General features: G+C 41.2%; 1 protein-coding gene across 4 annotated transcripts in view; it reads right to left on the bottom strand.

Annotated features, from left to right (window-relative positions):
• The window catches only part of SNED1 (sushi, nidogen and EGF like domains 1), a 98,402-nt gene that overhangs the window by 13,046 nt on the left and 58,288 nt on the right, over nucleotides 1-27,068 (bottom strand). For all 4 annotated transcript variants that reach the window (XM_054984127.1, XM_054984123.1, XM_054984126.1 and 1 more), the window contains exons 11-25: nucleotides 25,634-25,738; nucleotides 22,870-22,983; nucleotides 21,702-21,821; nucleotides 19,695-19,811; nucleotides 19,475-19,591; nucleotides 17,141-17,254; nucleotides 16,609-16,782; nucleotides 15,636-15,749; nucleotides 11,994-12,107; nucleotides 9,237-9,350; nucleotides 8,827-8,940; nucleotides 7,849-8,145; nucleotides 2,244-2,427; nucleotides 1,459-1,571; nucleotides 194-472 (exon numbers count right to left, since the gene is read on the bottom strand). In XM_054984127.1, the coding sequence (XP_054840102.1) occupies nucleotides 194-472; nucleotides 1,459-1,571; nucleotides 2,244-2,427; nucleotides 7,849-8,145; nucleotides 8,827-8,940; nucleotides 9,237-9,350; nucleotides 11,994-12,107; nucleotides 15,636-15,749; nucleotides 16,609-16,782; nucleotides 17,141-17,254; nucleotides 19,475-19,591; nucleotides 19,695-19,811; nucleotides 21,702-21,821; nucleotides 22,870-22,983; nucleotides 25,634-25,738 (2,190 nt within the window). The remainder of the gene's footprint in view (nucleotides 1-193; nucleotides 473-1,458; nucleotides 1,572-2,243; nucleotides 2,428-7,848; nucleotides 8,146-8,826; nucleotides 8,941-9,236; nucleotides 9,351-11,993; nucleotides 12,108-15,635; nucleotides 15,750-16,608; nucleotides 16,783-17,140; nucleotides 17,255-19,474; nucleotides 19,592-19,694; nucleotides 19,812-21,701; nucleotides 21,822-22,869; nucleotides 22,984-25,633; nucleotides 25,739-27,068) is intronic.

Below are 27,068 nucleotides of genomic sequence, written 5' to 3'. Positions count from 1 at the left end.
ATTCCAAAAGGCTTTTGACAAGATGCTGCTTCACCAAAGAGTCCTGAATGAACTTAGTAGTTAGGAAGTGCAAGGCAAGTGTTAAATATACAGCTGCCACCCTCAGGTGCCCTTCCCCACACTCCCTCAAGCTGCAAAAAAACCAAAGGGCTAGCAGGTCGCTATGGATATGGAGAAAGGACTCTGCACTTACAGGCTGTAATATAGAGATGGGCAGGTTCACTAGTCACTTGACCTTGATCTGTGTTTTGAACAGCTGTGACAGATAAGCGGTATCTTTGCCCTGGTTTCAGATCACGCACAGTGTAGGCGGTCAGCTTTCCATTGGGCACATAGCGGCTCTTCACACTCTGGCTGGTGGTTTCATTGATGATATAACCTTCCCCTGAGCCAACCAGGGGCTGTTCCCAGGTCATATGGACAGAGGTGGCGGTGATTCTGGATGCAGTTAGATTCCTAGGAGGAAGAGGTCCTGTTCAGAGAGAAGAAGGAAATTCAACATGGAATTCATCTTAATGTGCCCTGTATCTTCCACTCCAAAAAGTCACACAGCAGGAAATTCTTAAGGTAAAACAGCTCTCATTTTTGCTGTATAAAGAGTAGATAAAAAGTGTACTCGGAAATTCCATTATTTATTTGAAAATGGTACCCCTTTGCACAGTTCTTAACTACTCCTTACAGCAAGGAGGTTAAAGGAAGAACAATGAAGGGAGAGCGTGAGTTTGAGGGCTTCTCCTGATCTCAACTCTGGGTGGAATTCTGAAGGCCAAATAACGTCTGAACTGGCCAGTTCTGATAGTAGACTTGAATCAGTGCAGCTTGATCTGATGATGTGATGTACAATAAGGTTGCAAGGCTAGGTACTCAAGGAAGCGTTGCATCCCCACTCAGTGCCATTGGTCTGACCTCAGTAAAATGCCTTTTAGTTTCCTAGGGCAGACATGCCTTGCTTGCTCAGTGACCACCTGCTCTCATATCAGCCTGCCTGCACAAGATCAGCACCAGAGGCTTTCTCCCAGTGCCCCCACCTTCAGAAGTTCCACAGGTGGTGACTGGACAGAGGGTCTTCTCGGTGTGGTGCCCCAGTTATGGTACATTTTCCCCAGAGATACTAAGCTGGCATTCACTTTGTCAGCTTTTAAGTACTGGATGAGTACAGTTATATTTTCCTGAGGTTTTAATGGGTGATCTACATTTTTTCCATGCCTCTCCATTTTTTCCTATGATACATACTCTGAAATACAGCATGATGAGCCTTAAAAATGTCTGTACCATATGACTTCATAGGGCATCCTCTTGTGCCCAATACTAACAGGGGTCTCCCTTCAGCATTTCAGCTTTCTAAGTCCCAACATTAAATAAATGCTAGGGACAAGTACAACATGTAAGAAGATACCGTACCACTGGAATTACTGCCTATAAAGATGGGCAAGTAGGTGGAAGAATTTTCAAACTCACGCGTCCATATGTAGACGGGTGCTGTAGTAAAGCTCTCAGCAGGATGGTCTTCAGGACTGAGGCCACTCAAGGTCCACACATGGATAATATACTTCTGCCCTGGCTGAAGGTCCCTGTTGCAAGGAGTATTAGACATGCTGGGTAAATCCAAATCATAATTACATGCTATGATTCTGGAAGAAAGAACAAGCTATTCCTTATTGACGGCTGCTGAGTCAGAGTCTCAAATAAAACTACCTACTCAAAAAGAAATGTGAACAAATATCTACTGTGAACAGAGAGCTGTTGAGTACATGACACAAATACCTGAAAGCAACAGCGAGTCCAGATTCCTTAATAACCCTTTCTAGGTAGAGAAAGCAAGTCATATTTTAATGGAAACTGGTGGAGAATAATTATAAAGCTGATTTTTATGATAGAGGTGACAATTTGGAACTTCCTGAAATTGTTTTCTGTTTCACTGGGTCAGCTTGTCCCTTGGACCCTATTCTATTCTATATGTCTGGAGTTTGTCTTTGGGAACACATTCATATAAAGAAAAATGTATTTTTAAAGTCTTCTGCTGTAATTTATAGGGGAAAAACACAAGAGAGTGGGGAGAAGAACTGCTTGGCCCAGAAGTTCAAAACTTTGCCTGTTCTCTTCAGTTGATGGCCTTCTCCCTTTGTCCCCACAACACTGCTGTCCATCTAAGCACCAGGCAGCAATTGGACCTGCTTTGCCATAAGCAGATTCATCACTGTTTCCCTTCCCTCAGCCCCAGGAAGCTCTTTCTTCTTACTCACCAGAATGTGTATCTGGTCACGGTATTGTTTAATTCTGCAGCATTGTCCTCTACATCCTCTGGCCGGCGTATGGACAAACGCACCCTGCTGACTGTGGAGTGTTTGAGCCTGTGGAGAGCCCACTGCACAGTAATGGTTGTGGCAGTCACATTGGCAATCTCAAATCCCTCCACTGTGCGAGGTCCTGATGGGATGACAGAGAGGAAATGCAGGAGGTTGTTACAACTCACTCCACTCGACAGTGACACACTCCCTCTATCCACTTGGGAGAGTACTGCCCCTCTGGAGGCCTCCTTCCCACAGGAGAAAAATGGCAGTCTGAGCTTTTGACAAGAGTACAACAGATAGTTCCCTCCCTCACAGGGAGTACGGTACATGGCATCTTGTAACCTCACCAGACCTTTCAATTTCCAGAGAGCATTTTATTCTACAGTAAGAATCTCCTATAAGACACTGAATGACAGTATACAGGGCCACTTTTATAGCAAATCTGGTCAGGAATGAACCACACAAAGAAAAAACAATTCTGACTTGCTCTTTCAGCACAATCCAATACAAGGAGGAAAAAGCTAGGGCTAAACTAGCCTGTTACCTATCTATCTAATGTTAAATCTCAAAGAGAAGACTATTATAGCCAGAATCAGATCACAGTTTATAGAAACCAAAGAAAAATCCCAAGCTTCAAAGAAATTCTCAGGAGACACAGCATCATGCTTCTTAGGACTACTTACTAGTTCTATGCAATCTCATCACAGTGCTGGAACAAAGGGGATTGCTATGAACCAAACACAAAATGGAGCCAGTTCTCGACTGGAAATAGCAAAGTGTTCTATGTACCCATTCCACTCAGCTAAAGTAAGAGTCTGTTCCTCTGGCTGAAGGCTCTGCACTTATCTATGATGAATAGTAGGATACAGCCCATAATGTTCCTATGAAGCATGAAGTTAAAACATACAATCCACAAGCAGGCTAACTTGTAGATGGGAAGTTTACTGTCTTCCCCCTCACCGTAACCTCTGCAGTCACTTGAAACACTACCATCAGTATTCAAGGGACCCCAAGGAACAGGACTGCAGTGGGAGAGGAGAGATTAGTAAAAATCCATCCTCATCCTCTCAGAAGAAGTGTCCTTGTGTCTGCGGAAATAAACCAACAAATAGAAATGAACCAGCTAATAAAACCAATATAGTAGTGTTACCAGATGGCCATCTGAGAGCATAAGAAAATACCTGATAAATATAATCTGCACACTAAAGCTCCATTCAGAAGGCAGCTTTCCCAGTAGAGAAGTAACCACACAAAAGGATGCCATGAAAGTATGATAACACAGTCTAGTTTGGTCTGTGTCATTCCATTATTCCTGCTTGTTCCTAGTCTACAGTTTGAACTAGCAGCATCCAGTATGTCAATCAGCACAAATTCCATGTGGATAACATGACATATTAAAAGACAAACATCCATTTGGAAATGCCTTACACAGTGGATTTATACAATTACTACGACAACTTCCAGTGAGAACTTTCTTGCTTAACCCTTGTTAAATTCCATATTCCATAAATTCCATAACCTATACCTTCACCCTCCTTATAGATGATTAGCAGGTGAATTACTGAGATGCTGTATGTAAGATTTAGCATCAAGAAAGCCTAAAATAAGGCAGAGGGCCAGACCAAAAGAAGTGGAAAAATATATAGAATGTATTATAAGTCTTATAAGGTGCAAGTGCTACATTAACTTATTTTAAAAAATTTGTTTTACAATAATATGTAAATCCAAAAGTACAAATTTATACAAAAGTATAAATTGTCAGCGGCAAGTAACAATACATATACAGTGAGAGATTAATGAAGAAACAGGTGCATCTAAAGGAGCAATAGTGCAGCACTGCATCACAACATCAGGTGAGTATAATAACCCAACAAAAGACGAAGATTCTCATAGATAACTCATGTTATTTCTTATTACAGAGGCAAAAAGGCCCCACAAATTGACAAGGAGCTAGCAAGCAACTTGTTTCGTTGAACCTTCCTCAGGAGTCACACCAAACAATACACCTGAGCTACAATCAAAAAGCAAAAATAAATAAGTTCTTTTTCAAAAGTTTTTCTCCTTCATTACACTACCCAATTGCAGCTTATACAGACACATAAAGACAGAACCACTGTAAGATTCTTTAGTAGTACATCAAGCACCTGGAGGCAACAGCTGCACCTGGAGGCAACAGCTGCTGGCAAGAGATACCCCTGCCAACACCCGAAGTGTTTATATTATTATATGCAGGGCTTTTTTTTCCAGCAGGAACGCAGTGGAACGGAGTTCTGGCACCTCTTGTGTCTGGTGGCCCTGCCCCCGATCTCCAGACAGAGATCAGTTCCCCTGGGAAAAATGGCCGTTTTGTAAGAGGACCCGTGTGTTTCTCCCTCATTTCCCTCTTGAGAGTTCCACCACCTCTTTTCTCAGAAAAAAAGCCCTGATTATATGTAACTGTAACAGACTGTACGTTGGCAACACCTGTCAACCGTTACAAGTTCGCATTTTGGAACACTTATCTAGAATACGAAATCAAGTTTTGGATGCTTCTCTGACAGAACACTTCCGGCTTCACCACACAAAGGAAACTGAGTTTCATTTTTTAGTCCTTCATGTGTCCAAAGAAAAGGATCCTGAGAGAATGTGTGGGGAACTTGCTCGCAAGGAGTCCTTCTGGATTCACCACCTTAACACTTTAAAACCTAAGGGACTGAATGTGGATTTATCTTTTACTTGTTTTTTGTAAGTTAAATTGGGGTAAAGTCATTTTAAGAGAGCCCTTTTTGTTATGGGATCGAAAGTGGATTTATCCTTTATCTGTTCTTTGTGATTCTAATTGAGGCAGAGTCACTTTAAGAGAGCTCTTTATATACATTGTTGGCACGGGTATCTCTTGCCAGCGGCCATTGCCTCCAGGTGCTTGATGTATCTGTCAGACTATGGAATCCCAGTTATCAAGAGTTCGTCTCCCCCCTTCTGCAATCAGTTTCTTGATTCCAAAAGGTTTATTGAAAGACTATGCACAGGATACAGGTGTCCACACTCCAAAGGCTGAAGGCCCTTGGCTGAACGAAAGCTTTGTTGAGAATGACACATGAAATGAAAGTAACAACACTTCAAACACCCATTCTCAGCCTCCCCCCCTTAGTCCTGTCTGCGAAGGCATGAGAAGACGAGGAAATCAAGGTCTTTGGCCGAAACGGGCTGATAAGGACTCTTCGCTCCCATGGATATGTGTGGCCTGGGTACCACCTGGGCCTAGAGGGAGGAAAACTAAACGACTACAGATTATAGCATGTTAATATGGCGTAACTCTGGCTAGAAAACTGACAAGAATACTGACACTCTAACAGTATCACTAAAGAATCTTACAGTGGTTCTGTCTTTATGTAAGTGTCTGTATAAGCTGCAATTGGGTAGGGTAATTAAGGAGAAAAACTTTTGAAATAGAGCTTTACTTTTATTTTTGCTTTTTGATTATAGCTCAGGTGTATTGTTTGGTGCAACTCCTGAGGAAGGTTCAATGAAACAAGTTACTTTCTAGCTCCTTGTTGAGTCGTGGGGTCTTTTTGCCCCTGTAATAAGAAATAACACGAGTTTTCTATGAGAATCTTCGTCTTTTGTTGGGTTATTATACTCACCTGATGTTGTGACGCAGTGCTGCACTATACTGCTCCTTTAGATGCACCTGTTTCTTCATTAATCTCTCACGGTATATGTATTGTTACTTGCCGCTGACAATTTATACTTTTGTATAAATTTGTACTTTTGGATTTACATATTATTGTAAAACAATTTTTTTAAAATAAGTTAATGTAGCACTTGCACCTTATAAGACCTATAATACATTCTATATATTTTTCCACTTCTTTTGGTCTGGCCCTCTGCCTTATTTTAGGCTTTCTTGATGCTGGTTGCTTGGGGTTACTCCTGTATGTAAGATTTATGCTGTATGTATTTTGTTTTTGTTGTAACCCACCCTGAGCCAGCTTGCGGGAAGGGAGGGCTATAAGTTCAATAAACAAACAAACAAATAAATAATAATAATATAATAGGATTCAACATTTTCCTTATGGCGGGAGGAGCTGTGGCTCAGTAGCAGAGCATTTGTTTGACATGCAGACCCTGGACAGCTAATGCCAGCCTGAGTAGACAATACTGACCTTGATGGACCAGTGGTCTAATTCAGTATAATACAACTCCATGTGTTCATGGGAATGAATATTCACCAGACACAATGCTGCAGGCTGATGATCTGCCTTCCACCTCAGGCTCACAATCTTTTCTGCAGCTTAATGAACATTTGAATGATTCTGTAAGACTTCTTTAAGCGTGACATTTACTGTGTAGAAAGGCTATTTGTCTCAGGAGCTGGACAATAAACACAGCCGCAGGATAATACCAAACTTTTTGAAGATATTGGATATTATCTAATCCATTTACACAGCTCATCTAGTTCATTTATGCAGCTAGAATCAGAGTGGAAAGAACATCATAATAGATAAGCAATAGGTCTCAAGGTGGTTCCAGCTCACACACACGTCTTCCCTTGCACAGATCAGGGGGGCTTCTCCCTTTTCTAAAAAAGTCAATTGTTTACAACGTCCTTCCAAGCATTCTTGTTGTGAAGGATCCAGATCAGCATCTCTCTTGGCTGAATAATTATCTTTTTTCAAGTTGTAAAGAAATAAAGTCCTCGTCTTCCATGAGGTTTCAATATGCTGTTTTTCCAGTCTACTGAATATTTCTTGCACACTGTGTTACATACAAGGGGACAGAGCAATTCCCCCCTGTGTTCATTTTGCCCGCTCAGTCAAATGAAAGCCAATCATGATGCTCTCTTCTTTGAGCAAACTCACATTCCAAACACTCCCCATTTTAATGACAAGAACACTCCATCAATTCACATACAAGCATTAAACAGTTCACTCCACTTCTAAAGTATTTTTTGGAGTCCACCCCAATCCATTATTACATAGTGTCCAAGAGCTACCACTGAATTGTCCACAATGATGGTTCAGTTCCTTTCTTCTAATTATAACAGTTTAGTAAGCTAGATATGGTCTGCTGTTAAGGAACAAGCATCTTCATACCTTCTTGAGGGCATTTTGTTTGGACTCCCAGATAAGCCTCCTCTGGATTTTATTATGCCAATAAAACCAACATATTAATAATATATAAAGAAACAAGATTTTCTTTTACAAATTGTTGAGAGACTATTTTGTGTGCCATGGCTACCTTTTTTGGTTAAGTTTCCACTTACCAATTCTTTATGGCAATCATCAAAGAGATTTATTCAGCCCTTTTCCTTAGCAGCTGTTTTTTGTTTCTACATTACCTCATCCAATGCTCACTGGTTGCATGCCAATGCTCTTCTTTCTCTCTTTTGCTATGTGACAGTAATGGCCTTGGATAGGTCTGAGGGATGTTCCTACTGTCACATTGTATTTCACTGTTTACTCTTAATGTGAGGAACCTTCTATGTGACTGGAAAGATTCCTGCTAATATAGCCCTCATTGCTACAGCTGAGCATTTCTGTACCCACAACTCCATTCCCTTGAAGAAACTACTCACTAGTACGAGTGACGAGCATGACGGGCCTGCTGATATCATTCTTGTTGTTCAAGTTGCGTTTGACTGAAAAGACAGAAATATTGTAGACTTTGCCGGAGGCTAGTGCCCGCAATTGGTGGGCAGCACGACTTCGGTCCACATAATCAGTCCTGCGGTAAGAGCCGTCGAAGGATACGTACGTCACGGCGTAGCCATCAATCATATGCTTGGCAGTTTGGTCCTTGGGAGGGCGCCAAGAGATTGACAGCCCAGTCTCCTCCACCCTTTCCACCTTTAGTGATGTTGGTGGTAGCAGCTCTTCCAGGTGTCAGGTAAAACAGAAGGAACATAATTAAACTTTAAAGAACAGAGTTTGCTTATTCCACCATTAAAACATTCCTACAAGAGCAATAGGTAAAGGTACACTTTAATACAAGTCTGATGCAACAATGTTATGTATGTCATATGGTACAAATATCTAATACTATGCTGTCTCTTCAATTAAAAAGTATTTAAAAAACAGAACTACGTAGGTCAGTTTGTGTTTCTTAAGTTCAGGTCAAATGCTTACACAAACTAAAGATTCTGTTGCCATGGCAAAGAAACAGATGGGCATACTATTGTCTATAAAGTTCATAATGTAACGCTGATGTTTGAATGCATGCTGAATCATGTGATATTTCTCAATTTTTTGAGAGTGAAGAATCACTGTTTGGATTTCAGTAAATACAAATATTCACAAAGAGCATCTTTGGCTCATGAGTATGGTAGGTAGGGAGAGGATATCCAGCCATGGCAGCATGTACTTTATGACAGCACAACTTGAAGGAGTTGCCTGTCTCGTTCAAGGCCATTAAATAAACTTTTATAAAATAAAATTAACGTACAGCTTATTTTGTCCTTAGTTCTACATGTTACTACTATGTCCTTAGTTCAACATGTTAACAACAACAACATTATTCGAAATAATGATGGGAATGGCCTTTTAAGTCTGTTTACCTTTCTCACAGTTCTTGCCAGTGTAGCCCGCTTTGCAGGTGCAGTTATGAGATCCATGACTGGGCAGACAGTAGCCTCTGCTCCCACATGGGTTGGAGAAACAAGGGTCACTAGCTGAGGAAAAGGGACAAAATTAACACTTCAGAACAGCAGCTCTTAAGAGCAATGCAGACTGCCCTGAAAAGACATGGAAGTTTGTCAGAGGGGGCTCAGATGCTTCCATGCAAATGCTTATTTGCTTATTTTCAGCATCTAGTTTGTCTGGAAACAAAATGCAAATGAGACATTTTGAAGAACAGAAAAAGTTACTTCCCAAGTTTCCTCCCACCTAAAGTATTAGATGAACTATTTTGCATCTACCATTTTTTGGGACTCAAACATGTAGCTACTGTTTTCTATTCTAGGCGTACCTATTTCACAATGGTAGCCGAAGAAGCCCTCTGGGCAGACACATAGGTAGGAACCACTGTAATTTTCACATTCTCCTCCATTCCGACAAGGGTTTGATTCACAGGCGTCCACTTCTGGAGGGCATAAATACACTCACTCAGATATCTGTAGGAGGTGTCACATGGAATTAAGAGGATGACTGCATCTGGTAGAATATCCCTTGCAAAGATGCTTCTTGTAGTGCAGTGCATAAGCTCCCAATGAAAACCCTCCCCAAGGCCACCAAACTGTTCATTTATTTCCCCAGTAAACATGAAATCAGGGGATGAAATTCAAGATAGACAGCAGCACAATTTCAGGTGGTATATAAATATTTCAATAATAAATTCTGATAAATAGAAAAACAGTTCCTGTAAGAGAAAGCATTAGGAGTTCCAATTTTGGCTATTCCAAACAACATGTCATTTGGCTGTCAGATAAATGAGCTTTCAGAGGTTACAAAGAGGAGCATCTTTGGGCAGATAGTTAAGAAAAGTAGATTGAAAACAACACTGAAAGGCGCCAAAGGGCTAGGCCTGATCTTCTGTAGCTGTGAAGCTCCATTTTATGAGTGGATTGAAAATCCTAACCCTGTTAAAGAATTTATAGGCTGTTCACAAACACCCTTCTGTCCCCTCCTTTCCTTTTCTATCCAAGAAGGTCTAACAGCAGAGCTTATTAAGCTAGCTCACTTTGCAATTTCCAAATTGCTTGGGAACAATTTTTTCTAATGGCAAACTTGAGGAATAGTGTCAAACTGTGCATTTCAACAAACTCAATGGGCCCAATACAAACAAGTAGGGCAAAACAGGGCAAGGTAGGCAAAATAGATGTTTCTATATACTCTGCTAATATACCCACAAATATTTTTTGGAAGAAAAACACAAACAAGAGACAAGAGATCCTTCTGATTAAAGCTGCATGTGCATAAAGCCCTCTCACAGAAACATAACATTTACAAGAGTTCAATGCAGTGAACTATTCTACAGAACTCCTGCAGTGATGCCAGCAAAGTTATTAAAGAATCATCATGAACTGAAAGAAGACAATGCTGTGGCGAGGTGCCCACCATTTAGCTCCTAGAGATTGCAGCTGATGGCCCATCTTCAACTGGCACTACAGGATTATTTATGAACAGCAAGCAAAAGCATATACTTAAGTTGTCAATTAAGCTGTGATAGGCATGAAAGGTAATACAAACCAAGTCTTTGACTGCCACTGTTTATACTGTTCTGTAAAATGCCTTACGTACATTTAAATCCCTATGCCACATGCTGTTGCTCATGGTCAGCTCATGGCAAACTAGGATCTGAGTGACCTAGGTTTGATTCCCTGATCTGCCATGGATGCTCACTGGGTGGCTTTGGGCCAGTCACACACTCTCAGCCTAACCTACCTCATGGTATTGGGTTTGTGGGGACAAAATGGAGGAGAGGCCAATTATGTAAGTTGCTTTGTGTCCACATTGGGGTGAAGTAAATAAAAATAAGTAAAATAAAATAATAAATAATAAAATTAATGCTCTAGACTGAAGGCTGATGAGCAGCTTTGTTGCATAGCCAAACGATCCCATTCTGCAGCTTTATAAGCTTTCAGGTTCAGAGCTGCAGATACAGCATCAAGAAGGGTGGTTTAACCCCCACTACCTCCACCACTTCCTGACTCCCAACTGTTGTTGAGGAGGGGAGAGGAAGACTGTGTCTCCACACAGATCCTCATAGAATTTGTAAATCCAGATCCAAGAACGAATATAAATCATGTTGTTAAAGAAATTTTTCAGACATACTGATTTGCATAATTTAGTCTGGAAAGAATTTTGCATTTCTCTCCTGTTCATATATCTAGAAACTGAAGTGTTAAAAGGAAAAAGGTACTAGGGAGTGCAAAGTCAGCCTTGGGTCAGTGGTAGATCCTAGCATGGAGAAAGTCCCAGGTTCAATTCTTGGCATCTCAAGTCTTTTTTCTTTTCTTTTTTTTTTACAAAAGTGGTAGATAACGTGAAAGACCTCTACATGAGACTTGGGGAGCTGTTGCCAGTTGGACAATACTGACCTTGACAGACCAATGGGCTGATTTAGTATAAGGCAATTTCATGTGGATTCATGTGTGTAATGTGGAAAGGGAGAAGAGCTGGAAGCAAGAATGGGCCAAGAAACTTTAGGTAACATTCCACTGTAACTACTCAGAATGTAATGGTTGGATAGATTATCCAAGTGAGAATATGTTTGCTTGGTGTGACTAACCTCATAAAATATTCATAATCCAGACTAATGCACAGAAACAGGAGGTGGGGCACATTATAACTGATTTCATTCCGCAGCCAGTCAACCAACAGAATCATGGTAAGCCTCTTAGGTGGCCTCTACGGGGCACTACATCATCTGAAATTTACTTAGTTGGCAAGTGTCCATGTTGCAAGTCTTTAAATGGCATTTTCTAGGTCACGGAACTATGGCAAGTTTCATTTTGCTACTGCTGGTCCACATAGCCTTAAGAGGCCCACACAGCTAATATACAGCTGAACTGGTTATAGGAAATGAGTTCTTTCCCTTCCAAAGTAAAAAAGGAAAAGAAAAGAAACAGCATCTTCACACAGCTTTGAATTCCAGAAATTAATAGTAAGAGAAAATGAGATTATTTAGTGAAGGCAATGGAATCACTTAAGGATATCTGAGAGATTCCAGTTGAAGTAGTACTAAAAATCCCAACAAGGGTCCTTATCAATTTCCCCTTTTTACCCGTTTCACACTGGGTTCCAATAAAGCCTTCAGTACAATGACAGATAAAGGATCCTGGCAGATCTTTGCAGATTCCACTGTTCTTGCATGGGTCTGACTGACACTCATCAATCTCTGTGTAAATGGAAAAAGAGAAGGGAGAAAGGCTAAAATGAGTTTATAGGCACAATGTCATAATAAAGATGAGGAACCAGCAGGCGCAGCTGATTAATTTAGTCATTGCCGCTGCAGTTAGTTTTTTTAAAAAACCCTGTTTCATCTATTTGTTCCATTACTTTAAGCTTTTAATTTTTTTTTATTTGTTAACCATTTTTAGCAGGTCTCTAAAGAAGCATACAGATTTTAAAGGGTTTTTCACAAGGCTGTCATGAGGATAAATTAGAGGAATTTGTATTTTTAGAATAAAAGAACTGTAGACATTAGTGACAACCATCGAGTTGGATCCAAACTAGACATTTCTGTAGACGCAAGGATTTTCACTCAGTGACTTTCCCACCTCCCCACCTGTTATGTATTGGACTAGCTTCAATAAACACTAGGGTCCTAATGTCTTTATTCCTATTGATGGTTTACTGTTGGCAGCAGCCAACCGGTTCTCTGGAATAAGAACCAAACATAATCTTGTAAATATGTTATTATGAATATAGTTAATGCAAATCAAGGATTCTAGTTATGCATTTCTCATTGGTTGTTGTATAAACATGGGTGGGGCTTATGTGTATATAGCTGGCTTCTGTTGGCCTGTTCCTTTGCCTGGTCTGTCTGTTCCGTTCAATAAAGATGTTGCTCTGAGTTGAAGTCCTGACTAGCTGAAATCACTATGAGCCAAAATCACAATACATAATACCACCTGTTCAAAACGTGTCCCCTTTTCTTAGAGAAAAGCTCCCCCAGGAACAAGATTTTAGGGGAGCAGATAGGCTGCCATGAGAGGGAGAAGTGTGAAAATCACACTCCATGAGCAGAAATCCTTGTGTCTGTGGAAGCATTAGTCTGGATCCAACCCATCTGTTTAAACACAAACTCTAAAAATTTCCTTTTCAGTTAACAGATCCAGAGATGCATCTGGTGCATCTCACGAAGAGAACTGTGGTTCTCGAAAGCTTATGCTATAGTAAAGTTGGTTAGTCTTAAAGTGCTACTGGGCTCTTTTCTACCTTTCAGTTAACTGATTCGCTACACTTAACAGAGAAAGACACTACTTTAAGTCTGTATTACTTTATTCTTTAATAAGCAGTTCTTTCCATTCCTTTCAGAACACAAGGTTTTCTATGTCAATTATATTAAGGGTTTGTTTTTCTTTATTTCTTTTATCTGAGAAAACAGCTTTTTAGTATGTGAAAATACAATGGTAAGTTATGCAGTCCTTCCCTGTTGCTCTGTTCAGAAAGTTTAAAGAAAACATTCTCATGAAAGAGATTACTGATCATCCGGCACCAGCCATTGCCAATTTCCCCTCCTACTTATACAGACCTTCTACAGAGAAACAAGGTAATGCTGTGAAGCCGTGCAACTGAAATCATTAAAAAATAAACCATTTTCTCTTTTCAATATTTCCACCAGATTTTCAAGTGTAAAGGGTTGGGACACAAGCACCACATCTCTTGAAAGTGACTTCGGCATGTTAGTCACGTTATGGGCTGAATTTAGACTAAGATTTCTACAGCAACGAAGATTTCCAGCCATGAGACATGATTTTCTTGCCTCTCCACTCCTGCAGCAGCCCCAAATGCCCCCCAAAATTCTGCGCCCGGGGGAGGAGGGAACCCCTAGAAACAGGATTTCAGTGGACATCTTGAGCGGTTGTGGGAGGGGATCCTGCTGTGGGTAGAAGTCCTTGTGCTGACAGAAACATTAATTTGGATCCAAGCCAGTAATTTGTCCACTGTCATTAAATGTGACCATTTTTTGTTTTCAATTTGTTTTTATGTACACTGGACAGTGGTGTTTAAATAAGCCATCCAGCAGCACTCTTTTTACTGTACAAGATCAATGTACCTTTACAGTGGCTGTAAGTTAAAGCATTTCCTCTAATTTTCATTCTGAAAAAATAATGAAAAAATAAAAATGTTTGACGCTTTGAGAGAGAATCTGAAGGATACTCTGCCTTTAACTGGACAAAAGTAATTTCTATTTAGCAAAGGTTCCACTCGACCTTGCAATTTTTCTTTTGTTCCTTTGTTGTATAGTGGCTGGCTACAGCATTCATGTATGAGTTACTGACTATTAATTCTTGGGGGCAGGGAGGTATCTGGGGAAGGGGAAGGAAGAAGATTTACTTTTCACTCTGCAGGTGAAACTACTGTTCATTTTTAATTTCTTTATTGTTGTACTTCCATGATAGCACTATAATAATAATTAAATCATTATTTGTTTATCTTTTATTTATTTTTTAAAGTTGACTGTTATGATTAAATATGAAAAAGTTAATAAATAGTTATTAAAAATAAAAAAGTGGTTTTGCCAGAAGCAAAGTGAAAAACAGTACTTAATTATCAGTTTAGGAGCAGAGAGATTAATGTTGCAGACGACTGTAGGAGAGAATGGGAAAAAAATTAAGCAGGAAGCAAAAGGAAAAAATAAAAAAAATAAAAGGGCTATATAGCCCTGAGAAACCTTTGCATCCATGCTGGTCAACCTGGTGGCGCAACTGCATTGTATGTTTTTAAAAAACCAGGTCAGGACGACTGTGGGTTGTCAAGAATATCCACTAAAACTGAGTGAATGATTCATGGCAATTCCAAACTGAACAGGTAGCACAGAAGCTCCCTTGCTTGTAAAGTAAATGAAAATGACATCTTACAAATGCCTGGCATTTTTTTAAAGTTATTATCTTTGGTTCAGATTTCACTGGGGTTCCAGATTCTTGCTTAGACCTTCCTTTTTTTGTGTGATTAAAGAAATCTATTCTGAATTCTCATCCACACGTGGACAGATCCAACTTCATACACTGGCCATTACTTGAATATTCACCCAATTAAAAATACTCCATTTCCCACAGCCATTTATATCAGCATCACTCCTTTTGCCCTTCCTGTTACATTCTCCTTGTTTTATTCTCAACTCAAGAGAACTCTCAAGAAAGCTTCGTCTTCACCACCAGGATAGAAGGATAGCTTGCTGAGAGAATGCTTCCTTGTGCTGCAGCTGGTTTAATAAATCTATGCTTTTCAGTATCTCTGAAAAGCTGTAGTTAAATAATCACCATAAAATTAGGAAAGCCCCTTGCTGAAGTCTTCTTGGTTCTTTCATGAACAGCAATGGGGGCAAACGGTGGACAGAATGAAAAAGCCTTCATCTAGAAAGAGGCCTACATAATCTTCCCACGTTCTATATTGTTCTCATCTCTCCTCCCTCCCCAGGCCCCATCCTCAATTGAATCAAGGCCTAAGTATGCGTAACTGGAAATGTTTATATGACTGCACATGCTCATATTCTTCTCTTACATCTCTGTTTCCTCTTCCTTTGTTCCACTCCGATCACACACATACCCCCAGGTCAAAGTTTACATTGTAAACTCAACTCAGCGCAACAGGTATTTGAGGAGGTGGGTATATCACTGTAAAACGTATTGTTAATAATGATGGCCTATTTTAGTAACATCAGAGATGCTCTGGCAAACATGTTTCCACATTCTCTTACCCAACTCACAGTGGTGTCCTGTGTAGCCAGCTTTGCATAAGCACAGGAAGGCAGCAATTCGATCTTTACACGAGCCCCCATTAAGGCATGGCTGAGATCTGCATTCATCAATTTCTACAAGAGATGGTAGAAGTGCAGCTATCATCTATCTAGAATGGAAGGTTTGAGGAAAGCCCTTTTTTAAAAAGCGATTTCCCTCCCCCATGGAAAATCTTATGTACAGAGGTAAAAAGGTAAAGGTAGACCCTGTGCAGTACTGACCCATGGGGGGACGTCTCATCACGATGTTTTCTTGGCAGCCTTTTTACGGGGTGGTTTGCCATTGCCTTCCCCAGTCATCTACACTTTACCCCCAGGAAACTGGGTACTCATTTTACCGACCTCGGAAGGATGGAAGGCTGAGTCAACCTTGAGCTGGCTACCTGAACCTGGCTTCCGCCAGGATTGAACTCAGGTCATGAGCAGAGCTTGGACTGTAGTACTGCAGCTTACCGCTCTGTGCCATGGGTATATGGATATATGGATATAAACATCCTACACACCAGAATTTTTGCATTTCAGAAACATCCTCCATGTGAACAATTTGGTATGAGAGGCGAGAATGCCAAATTTATGCTCTCCCTTCTCCTCCTCCACTAATCATTGTCAATCCTGTGTGCCATACATTCCAGACACCCTAAAAATAATCCTAAAAAGCAAAAGAATAGTTGCTTCTACTCAGTCTTTCCTACAAGATTTCGGCTGTACACGTACGGTAGATCTCCTGAATTCTGAAAGTCATCAAGGATGACTGTTTGAAATTCTATAGAAGTTATATTTCAGAAAATTAAGTACATTTCTCCCCTCTATATACACACCTCAATATACACACACAATCTCTCTCTCTCTCTCTCTCTCTCTCTCTCTCTCTCTCACACACACACACACACACACACACACACACGAACTATCACACACCCATAAATCCAGTTACCATTACACTCTGGAGGGTCACTCCAGGCGCCTCGTGATCTGCAAACCCTGGGATTATTGTGGGAACTCAGTACATAACCAAGATCACACTGGTACTCTGCCAGAGATCCCATCTTAGTGGAGTTAAATGCCACCTGAGCGTGCTTTATCTCATTGGGGATACCACAGTCTACCTCTAGAAGGGAAGAAAATGAGATGGGGGGGGGTTAAAGAACAATTAGTTTATTACATGGTTTATGAGCTGCATGGTGAATATCACTGACACAATTAAAGGTTTTGTATTGATGAGATTGCTAGCAAGGATGAAAGCACAATTCCCTATGAATCTCATAAAATAATTTTCATTTTGGTACAGAACCCTTCCCATTTACCTTAGAAAAGTTCTCATAATCCTCTCAAATACTTTTGTTTCAGGAAAAAATGGGTATTGTCCCCTTCAAGGAAATCTCACAGCAACCCAGCTCCCTTTCCCCCCCTAGTAACAGTGGAAAACTCTTGATGGTTACAGGGTACAGATTTGCTGTATTCTTTACCTAACTGGCAGTGTCTTCCTGCGTAACCAGCTGGGCATGAGCAGATATAGCTGTTGCCAAGATCTTTACAAGTGGCTCCGTGTTCACATGGATTCAAGAGACAAGGAGAAGGGGCTGTAAGAGAGAAGCCATACCAACAACCGCTGTAAGACCACAGGAGTTTAATGCCAGGAATGATGCAGAAATTCATAATTACTTGGGTCAGTACACTGATTTGTCTATCTTGTAAACCTTGGCTGTATTACTTGAGCATCATATGAACTGATTCCTCCCCCACAAAGTTCTGGCTCAGAATGTTAAACAATATTTTGAGTACATGCAATCCATGTTCAGCAGGCCAGATTCCAAAAGCCAGCCACTTTATAGATGTGTACACATTAGTCCTGTAGGATCACACTTTATTCTCATTCATTGCTATGAAACTGAACTAGATGACCTACAAAGCCAGCCATTCTATAGGTGCATGCACATACTTTCGTTATCTCATGGAGAATAGGTTCGTCAGTGGCTGCTAGTCATGGTGACTAAAGGGAACTTCCACATTCAGAGGTGGTAAACCTTTGAATTCGAGTGCCAGCAGGAAACATGATGGGAAGGGTTCAGTTTCTATGCCCTATTGTTGGCCCTACAGAGTTACTGATCAGCCACTGTGTGAGACAGGATGCTGTACTAGATGGACCACTGGTCTGATCCGGCAGGCCTTTTATGTTCTTAGTATTGCTAACCCCTTACTCTTGAGGACAAATACAAGCTATGTGACCAGACCACCTAAATCAAGCAGCCCAGTCGCAAATTCTTGTTTTTGGCAAACCTGAAACTCTCTCTTGTTCCTGGGCATGTGCTGGGTGAGGTTTGAATTTCCAAGTATTCTCTGCCATAGCTGATGTTATGGGGAGGATACAGGGCAGGTGAAACCAAACTCCAATTCTCAGGTGGCAATACAATAACAATATGCATGGGTGCGGTACTATCAGCATGTATGTGTCAACATTACAAGCTGGGAGAGATTCACGGAAAACAGGCAGAAAAAACAAACTTTCCAATTGCTTGCTGAGAAAGCTGGGAAATACTGAGCTGATTCCAAATTGAACCAAGGGAACTTTGCCCATCACTACTTAACACAAGTGACTTCTAGTCCCAGTAATGCAATCCGTTGTAGGTTGATTTAGCTCACTGAGCTATGCTCAGAGTATCCAGCTGTTGTTGAACCTATGCCTCTGACTAGTATTTCTGGTTGATTCTCAGAATAAATTCAGCACCTAACTTTATATCATGCCTTCCATAAGGCTTTCCTTAACCTCTGCAGTGGAAACCTCCAAAACTTCAACATTCAATCTTAGACTTTGTTCAGTTCAGCAAAACAAACAAAAACCAGAACTTATTGCAACCCAATCTGATATTTCTAAGTAGGAATTTAGGTAACAGATAACCCTTAGAGATTCAGCAGTCCAAGTGGTGACTAAATGCATATGTTCAGGTGTTGCAGAACTGTAACCTCCTTTTGGAAGAAAACGAACAACAGAATAAATGTAGTCATGTACTTAACAACTTCTTACATCTATAGTCTATGGTAAATGGATATAGTACAGAGAATGGATGTAATACATTGTCTAAGTAGTACATTTTCTTATTCTACAATACTCTCCTAACACACACAGCCCAAATTGGTTACTGAGCAACAACCAGGCGAGCTAAGCCAAGTTAACGTTAATGGAGTGTGTTTCATATAATAACTGAGTGCCTGCTAAAACTGTTTTCTTATCCTGCCCTCCCTCCAAGGAATACTACACGTTTCTCCCCATCTTGTTGTATGAAGTTGGTTAGTGTCTAAAAGATTGATCAAAGGTCATCCAGTGAGTTTCATGACTAAGGGGGGAATCAAGCCAATTTCTCAGGTCCTACTCCAGCAGCCTAACCAGTATATCATACTTGTTCTACAGAGATCTGCTCTTAAATAACTTTTTTAAAATAGGAAACATTACAGAATCCTTTCTCTTCCTCCTTCCACTGTGAGTGTTTTGTTTAGGATGAAGTAAGTGGTGAGCAGGACTTGGAATTCTCTCAAACATATAATAAAGATTTATTTTTTTTAAAAAAAAGCTTTCTGAAGAATAGCCAGCAACACCCTTAAATACTTCTTTAAAATGAGACCCCTTTTGATCACTGTGCTGGAAAAGATAAGAACCTGAGCCTGCTACATAATGAATAAGCAGGGTCAAGAGAAAGCCTTAAGACCTGTCTTCGGTGCTCAGATTGCTACAGAACTAGCCTTTTGGTTCACAACTACTGATTCAATAAAAGAGATGCTGGACAAAAATCCCTCCCATTCCATACCTATTTCACAGTGTCGTCCAGAATAACCAGGGAGGCAGTCACATTTGTACTTGCCAATATAGTGGAAGCACGTGCCCCCGTTCTGACAAGGGCCAGAAGCACACGGATCAGGTTTACCTGTGAGAGCAGGAACAAATAGGTTACATTGTAAAAGATCCTAAGACACTTCAGGAACTTTGCTCAGGTGCAACAATTGCCACAATACATGCAGTGGGGGTACCTATCTCACAGTGCTTTCCTGTGAAGCGGTAAGGACAGGTGCAGTGGTATTCACCATCCGATTCCTTACATGTCCCTCCATTGCGGCAGGGCCCGGAACTGCATAGTTTTGGCCTTGCTGGGAAGAGAAAAGTGTCAGTCGTGATTGCAGGCCTTTTAAAAGAGATCTTTCATACTGTAAAGACCATTTTCCAGTCTTCCCACCAATCTGTAATTTTCCACTCCTTCAGTGATCATTCCTCCATTTTATTTGGAAAAATCAATGCAATCAGCTATTTATACATATCCAGTGTTGTTTATCTATGTACTTATTTTTAGATCCCTTGATCTATAGCCCATCCCCCATTTTTGATGAAAAATGCCCAAGAATCCTGATATAAATTGGAACACGCTTGAGGCATGAGTTTGCATGGAGAAATATGAAGAGTGAATCCACAGTACAAAGGCACACTTATCACCAATTTCCACAATCGTAAAAATGCTATCCAAAACCATTGTAACTGTGGAAATAGCTGATGAGTGAATGCTGCGTGCTATCAGTTCATTTATCTTTCTTCTTGTGACTGTGTTCCTGGGTATGAAGAAAGAGAACGATCACATGATGGAAAGAAGCCATTTCAAATGACCAAGCGAACTGGCCCAGGGACAGCAAGATGTCTGATGTCTGCCACACCTCAATTCATACCCATTAGGCATTGAGAAGTCTGCACAGGGGTCAAAACTGACATCTACTATTTTATCGCAGTCAAATAATGGGTTGGCTGCCACAATTTAACTGGGACGTATTGATGGATTACCAAGCTTCCTGGTTTTCCTTTCTCCACAGTAGCTATTTCAAGCCCCAGGAACATATAGTCCTGGGGTTGTGAGAGCTGCACAGAGTAATATCCATGTGAATCAGGCATCTTCAATGGGGTGGGGAAAAGAGGAAAAATACTCCCTTCTGCCTCTGGCAGGAGTTGGCTCTTCAGATGGAAAAGGAAAGAGATGATGATTTTGCACCCTCTCCACCGCAGCTCCACTGACTCCAGGAATAACCTTCCCAAGGCTAGAAATAGCTGCAGGGACAGGAAAAGCTGGGAAGATCAGGGACCCACACAGACCTTGCACAGATTTTGCACTAGATATAACCCATTGTCAAATATGAATGCTATTGTATTGGCTGGCAGCTTACCTTTTTATTCCATTACCCTTGCAAGAGACAGGAGCAAACCAAGCATAGCCAAGTTTCTCCTTCTGGCTCCTTGTCATAATGGCAAGTATTTCCAAAGTGGAGGAATGGTCTCGCTGCCCATTCTTAGTACAATTGTCTTTAAAGCTCATTTTGGTTCTTAACAGTTGCAGTTATTTTGCTGTATCTCTGTTTTAATTTTATTTTTAAAAAGCTCTAAAACCAAAGGCTGATCCCAGGGTTCCAGAATAAATGCCCAAAAGAACTATTCAATGAATCAGCCACATTTATGGAAATCTTACACAACATTGTTAAAAATTGTAATTGTCTATTATAGCTTTCAAAAGTTAATTTTATTTTTTCATAACGTCAGTTAACTAATTTGTTGTGTGGTTAGCATAAAAGTACTTGATTAGTATTTGACCAATCAATTGGACAAATCTTTTTTTTTTGGACTGGTTAAAACCCTAACCTTAGTTCAATTTCACGATTTTTCTAAGCTCTTATTGCTTAGAAATTATTTTCTCAGGCTGCCTTCTCCCCCGTCACAGCATCCGGAACTGTGCGGAGCAACACAGTGCATTCAAGGTGAGTTACACTGATCCTACATGTGATGATGAGTTCAGTCAGGCACCTGTGTCCCAACTTGTGGGACACGTATCATTTATTCTAGCCCTGACTCATCCATGGAAGAGAAAAGGAGGGTAATGGAAGGATATTGCTTGCAGACATTTATCTCTCCCTCCCCTAGGAAAAAAATTCCAATGTCTCCTGTTTACAGTATCACAGAATGATCTAGAATGCAACTTGCTTCTCTAAGCAAGGTCATGAGAATACCTTTTTCACAGTGTCTACCGATGAACCCTCGGGTGCATTCACAGGTGTAGGAGTCATCCTGAGCGTCACATGATCCACCATTCAGGCAAGGCTCCGAGTCACAGGGAGAAGGTGGCACAGCTGCAAAAGCAGACATGGCCTCACATGGGCTGATGCTAAATGAAAACCCCACCTACCCCATGGAAAGGAGCTCAATTAAATTACATGGGAAAAAAGATGCATGTTTGTGACTTAAGAAGCCCAGAGGTCTTCCAGATCCTATTTGTTTATCTCTTGGAAAATGCATTTAGATCCTGGTAATGTCCACTATAGCCCATCAGGTAAAGGCTACACGGGACCATGTTTAATTAACACCTTTATTAATTAATGCAGAATTAACACGTGGAAGTCACTGCCACAAGATATAGTGATGACGACCATCAGCCTGGATGGCTTGCTAAGGGATATTCATGAAATGTCTCTTTTAAAGGCCACTAATGGATCTATCAGCTGTGATGCTAAATGGACGCTCCATATCCAGAGGGGGTCTCTCTCCAATTATAAATGGGGGGGGGGCAACATGGGGATCTATATCCTTCTTCTAGGCCTTCCAGGGTCATCTGCTTATCAATCACTGTGGGAAACGGGATGCTGAACACCGGTCTGATCCAGCAGGGCTCTTTGTATGCTCTTATGTTCGGCTACAAGATTTATGAGGTAGGCAGGCAGCCATTGCTGCACTGAAGCGACACAATTTCTTTTGTTATGCATAAAAATCATTCCTACAGCACTTTTGTACATAAAGAGATTTACTAATCATCATTAACAAGGACATAGTGATTTGCTGGTGGATTTGGGTCCCTCAGAATCTATTTGCAGGAAAAGCTTAAATAGCAAGAAAGAATGCACAAGTGGACCACTTCCACATTACATGCAACGTCACCTTCACATTCCAATGTAATATTTCATCAACTGTACCACACTTACAAGTTTGTTTTCCGTTCCCCTTAATGCTTCACCAACCCTTTGTTCTAAGTGCTCAAAAACTAGGTCCCATCTACTGTCTGCTAATTTGCATAGGCTCTGGATCAGTAACAATCTGTAGGTAGGACTGGGCACTGTCCCTCTAACTTTGATTCTTACGCTCAGAGCAAGCCACTTGTCTTTTTAGCTAATCTGTTCTACTTACTGTGGTTAGTGCCGTAATCGGTATGGCACACACATAGGTAACTGCCTCCATACTCCATACAATAACCTCCATCTGGGCACTGGGTGTTCATACTGCAAGGTGTAGCAGTGACTTCTGTGAAGGAAAAAAAATGCAATTCCCCATCACAAAGCTCAGTGCAGTACACATGAGCTTTAAACAGACAAGCAATGTTACAAGTTAGGTTAGAAGGACCAGTCCATAGCAGACACCTGTACATGATAAAAATGACACAAGCTTCATGGGTGGGAGAAAGCAGGGTCATGAAAAAATCCTACAAATTCTTATTAGAACGGGCATTCCATCTCTTGTTTTTCACAAAGATGAAAGCCCTTCTCCTGCCTCTGTCATGGTTGTATTTTGCTTACACACTTCACCACTTTGTACACAATTTGAGGCCTACAACTTTTCAATTTAGCTCTGGGAACTGGTGCATCGTAGTAGCTAGGAGAAGGAGCAGTGAAGATCCTAGTTCAAATCTTATCTCTGCCATTGTGCCCTTAGGCACACTACTCTTCCCCTCTTAGGTTCAGCTCAATCAGCAATAAATGGACAACAGTGACCTCGCCTACCTTACAGGGTGATTGTAAATATTACAACCAGATGCTGCATTTGAAGCACTTTGAATAGTGAAAGCCTATATAAATGCCTAGCATTAGCTCTGAAGACCAGTTAAAAAATTGTTCCCAGCGTCTGGTAGAAAGTACTCCTGCATCCCATGAATATCTGTGTGGTGTTTACTGTGTAGACTGTCCCTATTGTGTGATGTATCTCTCAATACTAGCTCTAGAGGCCACTGGGAACCTGCAGTGCTGGCCTGGCTCCCAGGGCCTTCGGTAATTGGGCAGCAGGTAGGGAGAGGTTCAGCAAGAATCACAATGCTGCAGGCAATGGAAGAAACAGCATATGCCATACCCCTCCCTGTCCCACAGCTATTAAAGGTTCCTTTGGGCCAACAGCTGGCACGCATTCACGGAATTCCCGTGTCACTTATCAAGCATCGGAGGCCAGTATTTAGAGGCTATGCCTGTTCTCCCTCCTGCTTGTCGTGTTGTGTTCATAATGATCAAATGCCACATTTTGTGCAACGTCCTTTTCAGGAATTCCAGTCCAGGAACTTTATTGAAGCACATGCTCTTTGATCTAACATTACGTGTTTTCACAGTACAGATTATAATTCAAACCAAAAAGGGCATAAATATTTTGTAGTGTTGGCAGGCAAAAGCCTCTTATCTTAAATTTTTCCATGATGGGTACCACTTGTACAAAAACAGCAATGATTTTGGATAACCCCTCCCCCATCTTCATTGGCTTGTATCCAGAATGTGAAAGCATTGGCAGTCACTTTAAGGCAAAGCAATTTTCAGCTAGTGGTAGGATCAAGACAAATACATGTAAGTTTGCCAACAGGCCAAACAATAGGAATTCAAGCAGTCTGTGAATCTTGATCATTTTAGCCAGCTTCAGGACGACCTGCTTCCAGTGTGGTTTCCTCCTTGAACCTTCAAGTTCTCTGTTTCACTTGGACACCACTCTAGTGACCTATAGGTTTCTCTTTTCAGGAGTTATGCTCCATCCATGACCCTTTTTGCTAAGGTCCACAACCCAGAGGTGCATGCACTAAATACATACTCAAAATAATTGCAGAGGGGCAGCTGTTTTAATTTGTTGCAGCAAAATCAAATATGAGTCTAATAGCAGCCTAGTCTTTGGTTTAGTCTAGTTCAGTCTCCTGTTTAGAACCCTGTTCTGGAATAACTGCATGTATCAAATCTTGCACACTTTTTAAACATTCCAAAGGATTTAGGACATTTGATGTGGACACTGCATTAAGGAAGACACAAAAAACAGTATATGCATGCATCTGAAGGCAGTTTCCACTTAAGCAATGTTGGCAACCAGTTTCTAACTTTCTTTTTCATTTCAAAGCATCTATACAACATGGCACATTGCAAGCATAGGCCACTGATTTTATGCACTATCAGCCTGGGTGAGAGGAAGTCTGCTATAGACACAACCTCACATACACAAGTGTTCCATTATAGGCCATCAAACCAGTCGAGATTGTCTTAAAATGGAGGATACACCACATTGGTTTGAACTTTTAGAAATTTATTTGGGTTAGCATGGAAAGCTGTTTAACCCTTCCAGGAAGAATGTTATTGTTGAGAGTCATTAGTGTAAGTATAATAAACATGGAAAAATCAGCAGGGTCAGATCTTCATATTCTCACTGAGAAGGGTATTGTGATAGATCTAAGTAGTGGGGTAGAACTGGATTTCCCCAAGATAACTGTTGTGAAAATTGCATTTTTCTGTTTTGGACCGAGATGAACACAGAGGCTAGAAAGAGTTGAAAGCGGTTTCGAGAAGCATCACTTCTTATGGTATGTACACACATACTCCTTTTGTCCTACTGTTCTCTGGTCTAATAGGTCTTCTAAACAAAACACATACACAAACCCCATTTATTACAGCTAACAGCATGTATATCACAAGATCAACTTCTGCTTCAAACTGCCTTCCCCTCTCTGAAAAAGCTGCCATCCATCTCCAGACAGAGTGAATCAGTGAAGTGCTTTATCTTTCTTTAGAGATCAATATTTGGAAGGCAAATAGAAAAACCTTTCAATAGTCATCTCTAAGAATGCCTCTAGACATCACCCCTTATGCATTGTTAGAAAAGGGAAAGTCATGAGAACAACATGGAAGACTTTAAAAAAAAATCTAGGGAACTTTATTCCTACCCAATTCACAGAAAAGACCAAAATATCCTAGTGGGCACTGGCATATAGTGCTGTTTCCATCTAGGCACTTCCCCCCGTTCCGACACTCACAGTCTTCAGAAAGCTCTGTAAAAAAAGCCAACGAGAAAGAGAGACTAATTAGGCTCATCTGTGCCAGCAAACGTGCAGCTCTCGAGGCCTTCATGACCCCTACCATGACCCCTACAACTCCATGTTGTTCAGGCTTGCTTTGGGAAGGGATCTGGATTAGGTTTGGCTACAAGCTTTGTGCTGACAGAACCTTCACTCCCTTTCTCATGACCTCAGATATTTACCTTAATTAACACCCAGGAGACTAAAAATTGCAAACCAGCTGCTGCTCCCCACTGGAGTCATCGAACTCCACCTATCAAAGGCTCCCTTGTGGTCATACCAGTGCTCTATTCAGCAATAATGAGCTTTGCTGCTTCTTTTAAAAGAAGTGCCCCACACTCAACCCGTTCCCCCTTTCATTCTGCAGAATGACATGTGACAGTGTTTCCTAGCATGGGGTATCTGCACCCAAACAGCAAAAAGCCTGATTGAAAGTGGGGGGAAACATGAGATACGGTGAGAAAAAGGAGGAAACTGCAGCTTCCTCTATACTGTGGAAGAACTCTGGCATAGGAATCCTTCCATAACAACAGGCACCATCTAGCCAGGCCGGATCTATTAATGTGGCAAACAGCAAAGTGATTGAAGACAGAGGTGGGCAGTCTGCAGGCTTCCATTCCCTAAACAGGATGAGGGGGCCTGAATTTACAATAGACAGGTTGGCAAACAAACTGAAAACCCAAAACAGGGCTGGTTCTTCAGTGTACTTATATATTGTCCTTCTGGACAGATTAGCGCCACATTCAGAGCAGGGAACAAAGGCAGTGCTATTATTAGCCCCACAGTACAACTGGGGAGCTGGGGCTGAGAGGAGTGGCTTACCCAAGGCCCCATGCAGAGCACATGGCAATAGCGGGAATCAAACTGGCAGAATGCTGATTAGCATCCCAGACACTTAACCACTATGCTACAGCAGCAATTGAGTTGAACCCCTGAGGTGGTGAGAGCACCAGTGGGGCTAGTGGCATGGGAGAAGGTGGCTTATAACCAGCATTGCCTCCCAGAACCACCATCTGTGTCCAAGGAAAGCCCCTGAGGTACATGGCAGTGACATTGGGGGGGGGGTGCAACTGGGCCCCAAAAGGTTGCCTACTCCTGTCTCACAGGTCACCAGGATCACAGATATCTGTGTCTTAGAAAGGTGGTAGAGCAACTAATCATCATACGCAGATGTTCCTATTTATTATATTTAAGGGTTATGATGCTTAGTCTATGAATGCTTTCCTCCATTTCCCCCCTTAAACCCAGAGAAACTACAGGAAACCACATTCAGGAACAGAAGCATTGTAATTCGTGTGAGTTA

This window comes from Eublepharis macularius, chromosome 6 (assembly GCF_028583425.1).
Source record: "Eublepharis macularius isolate TG4126 chromosome 6, MPM_Emac_v1.0, whole genome shotgun sequence".
Classification (NCBI taxonomy): Eukaryota; Metazoa; Chordata; class Lepidosauria; order Squamata; family Eublepharidae; genus Eublepharis; species Eublepharis macularius.
This window is presented reverse-complemented; position numbering and strand designations above follow the sequence as displayed.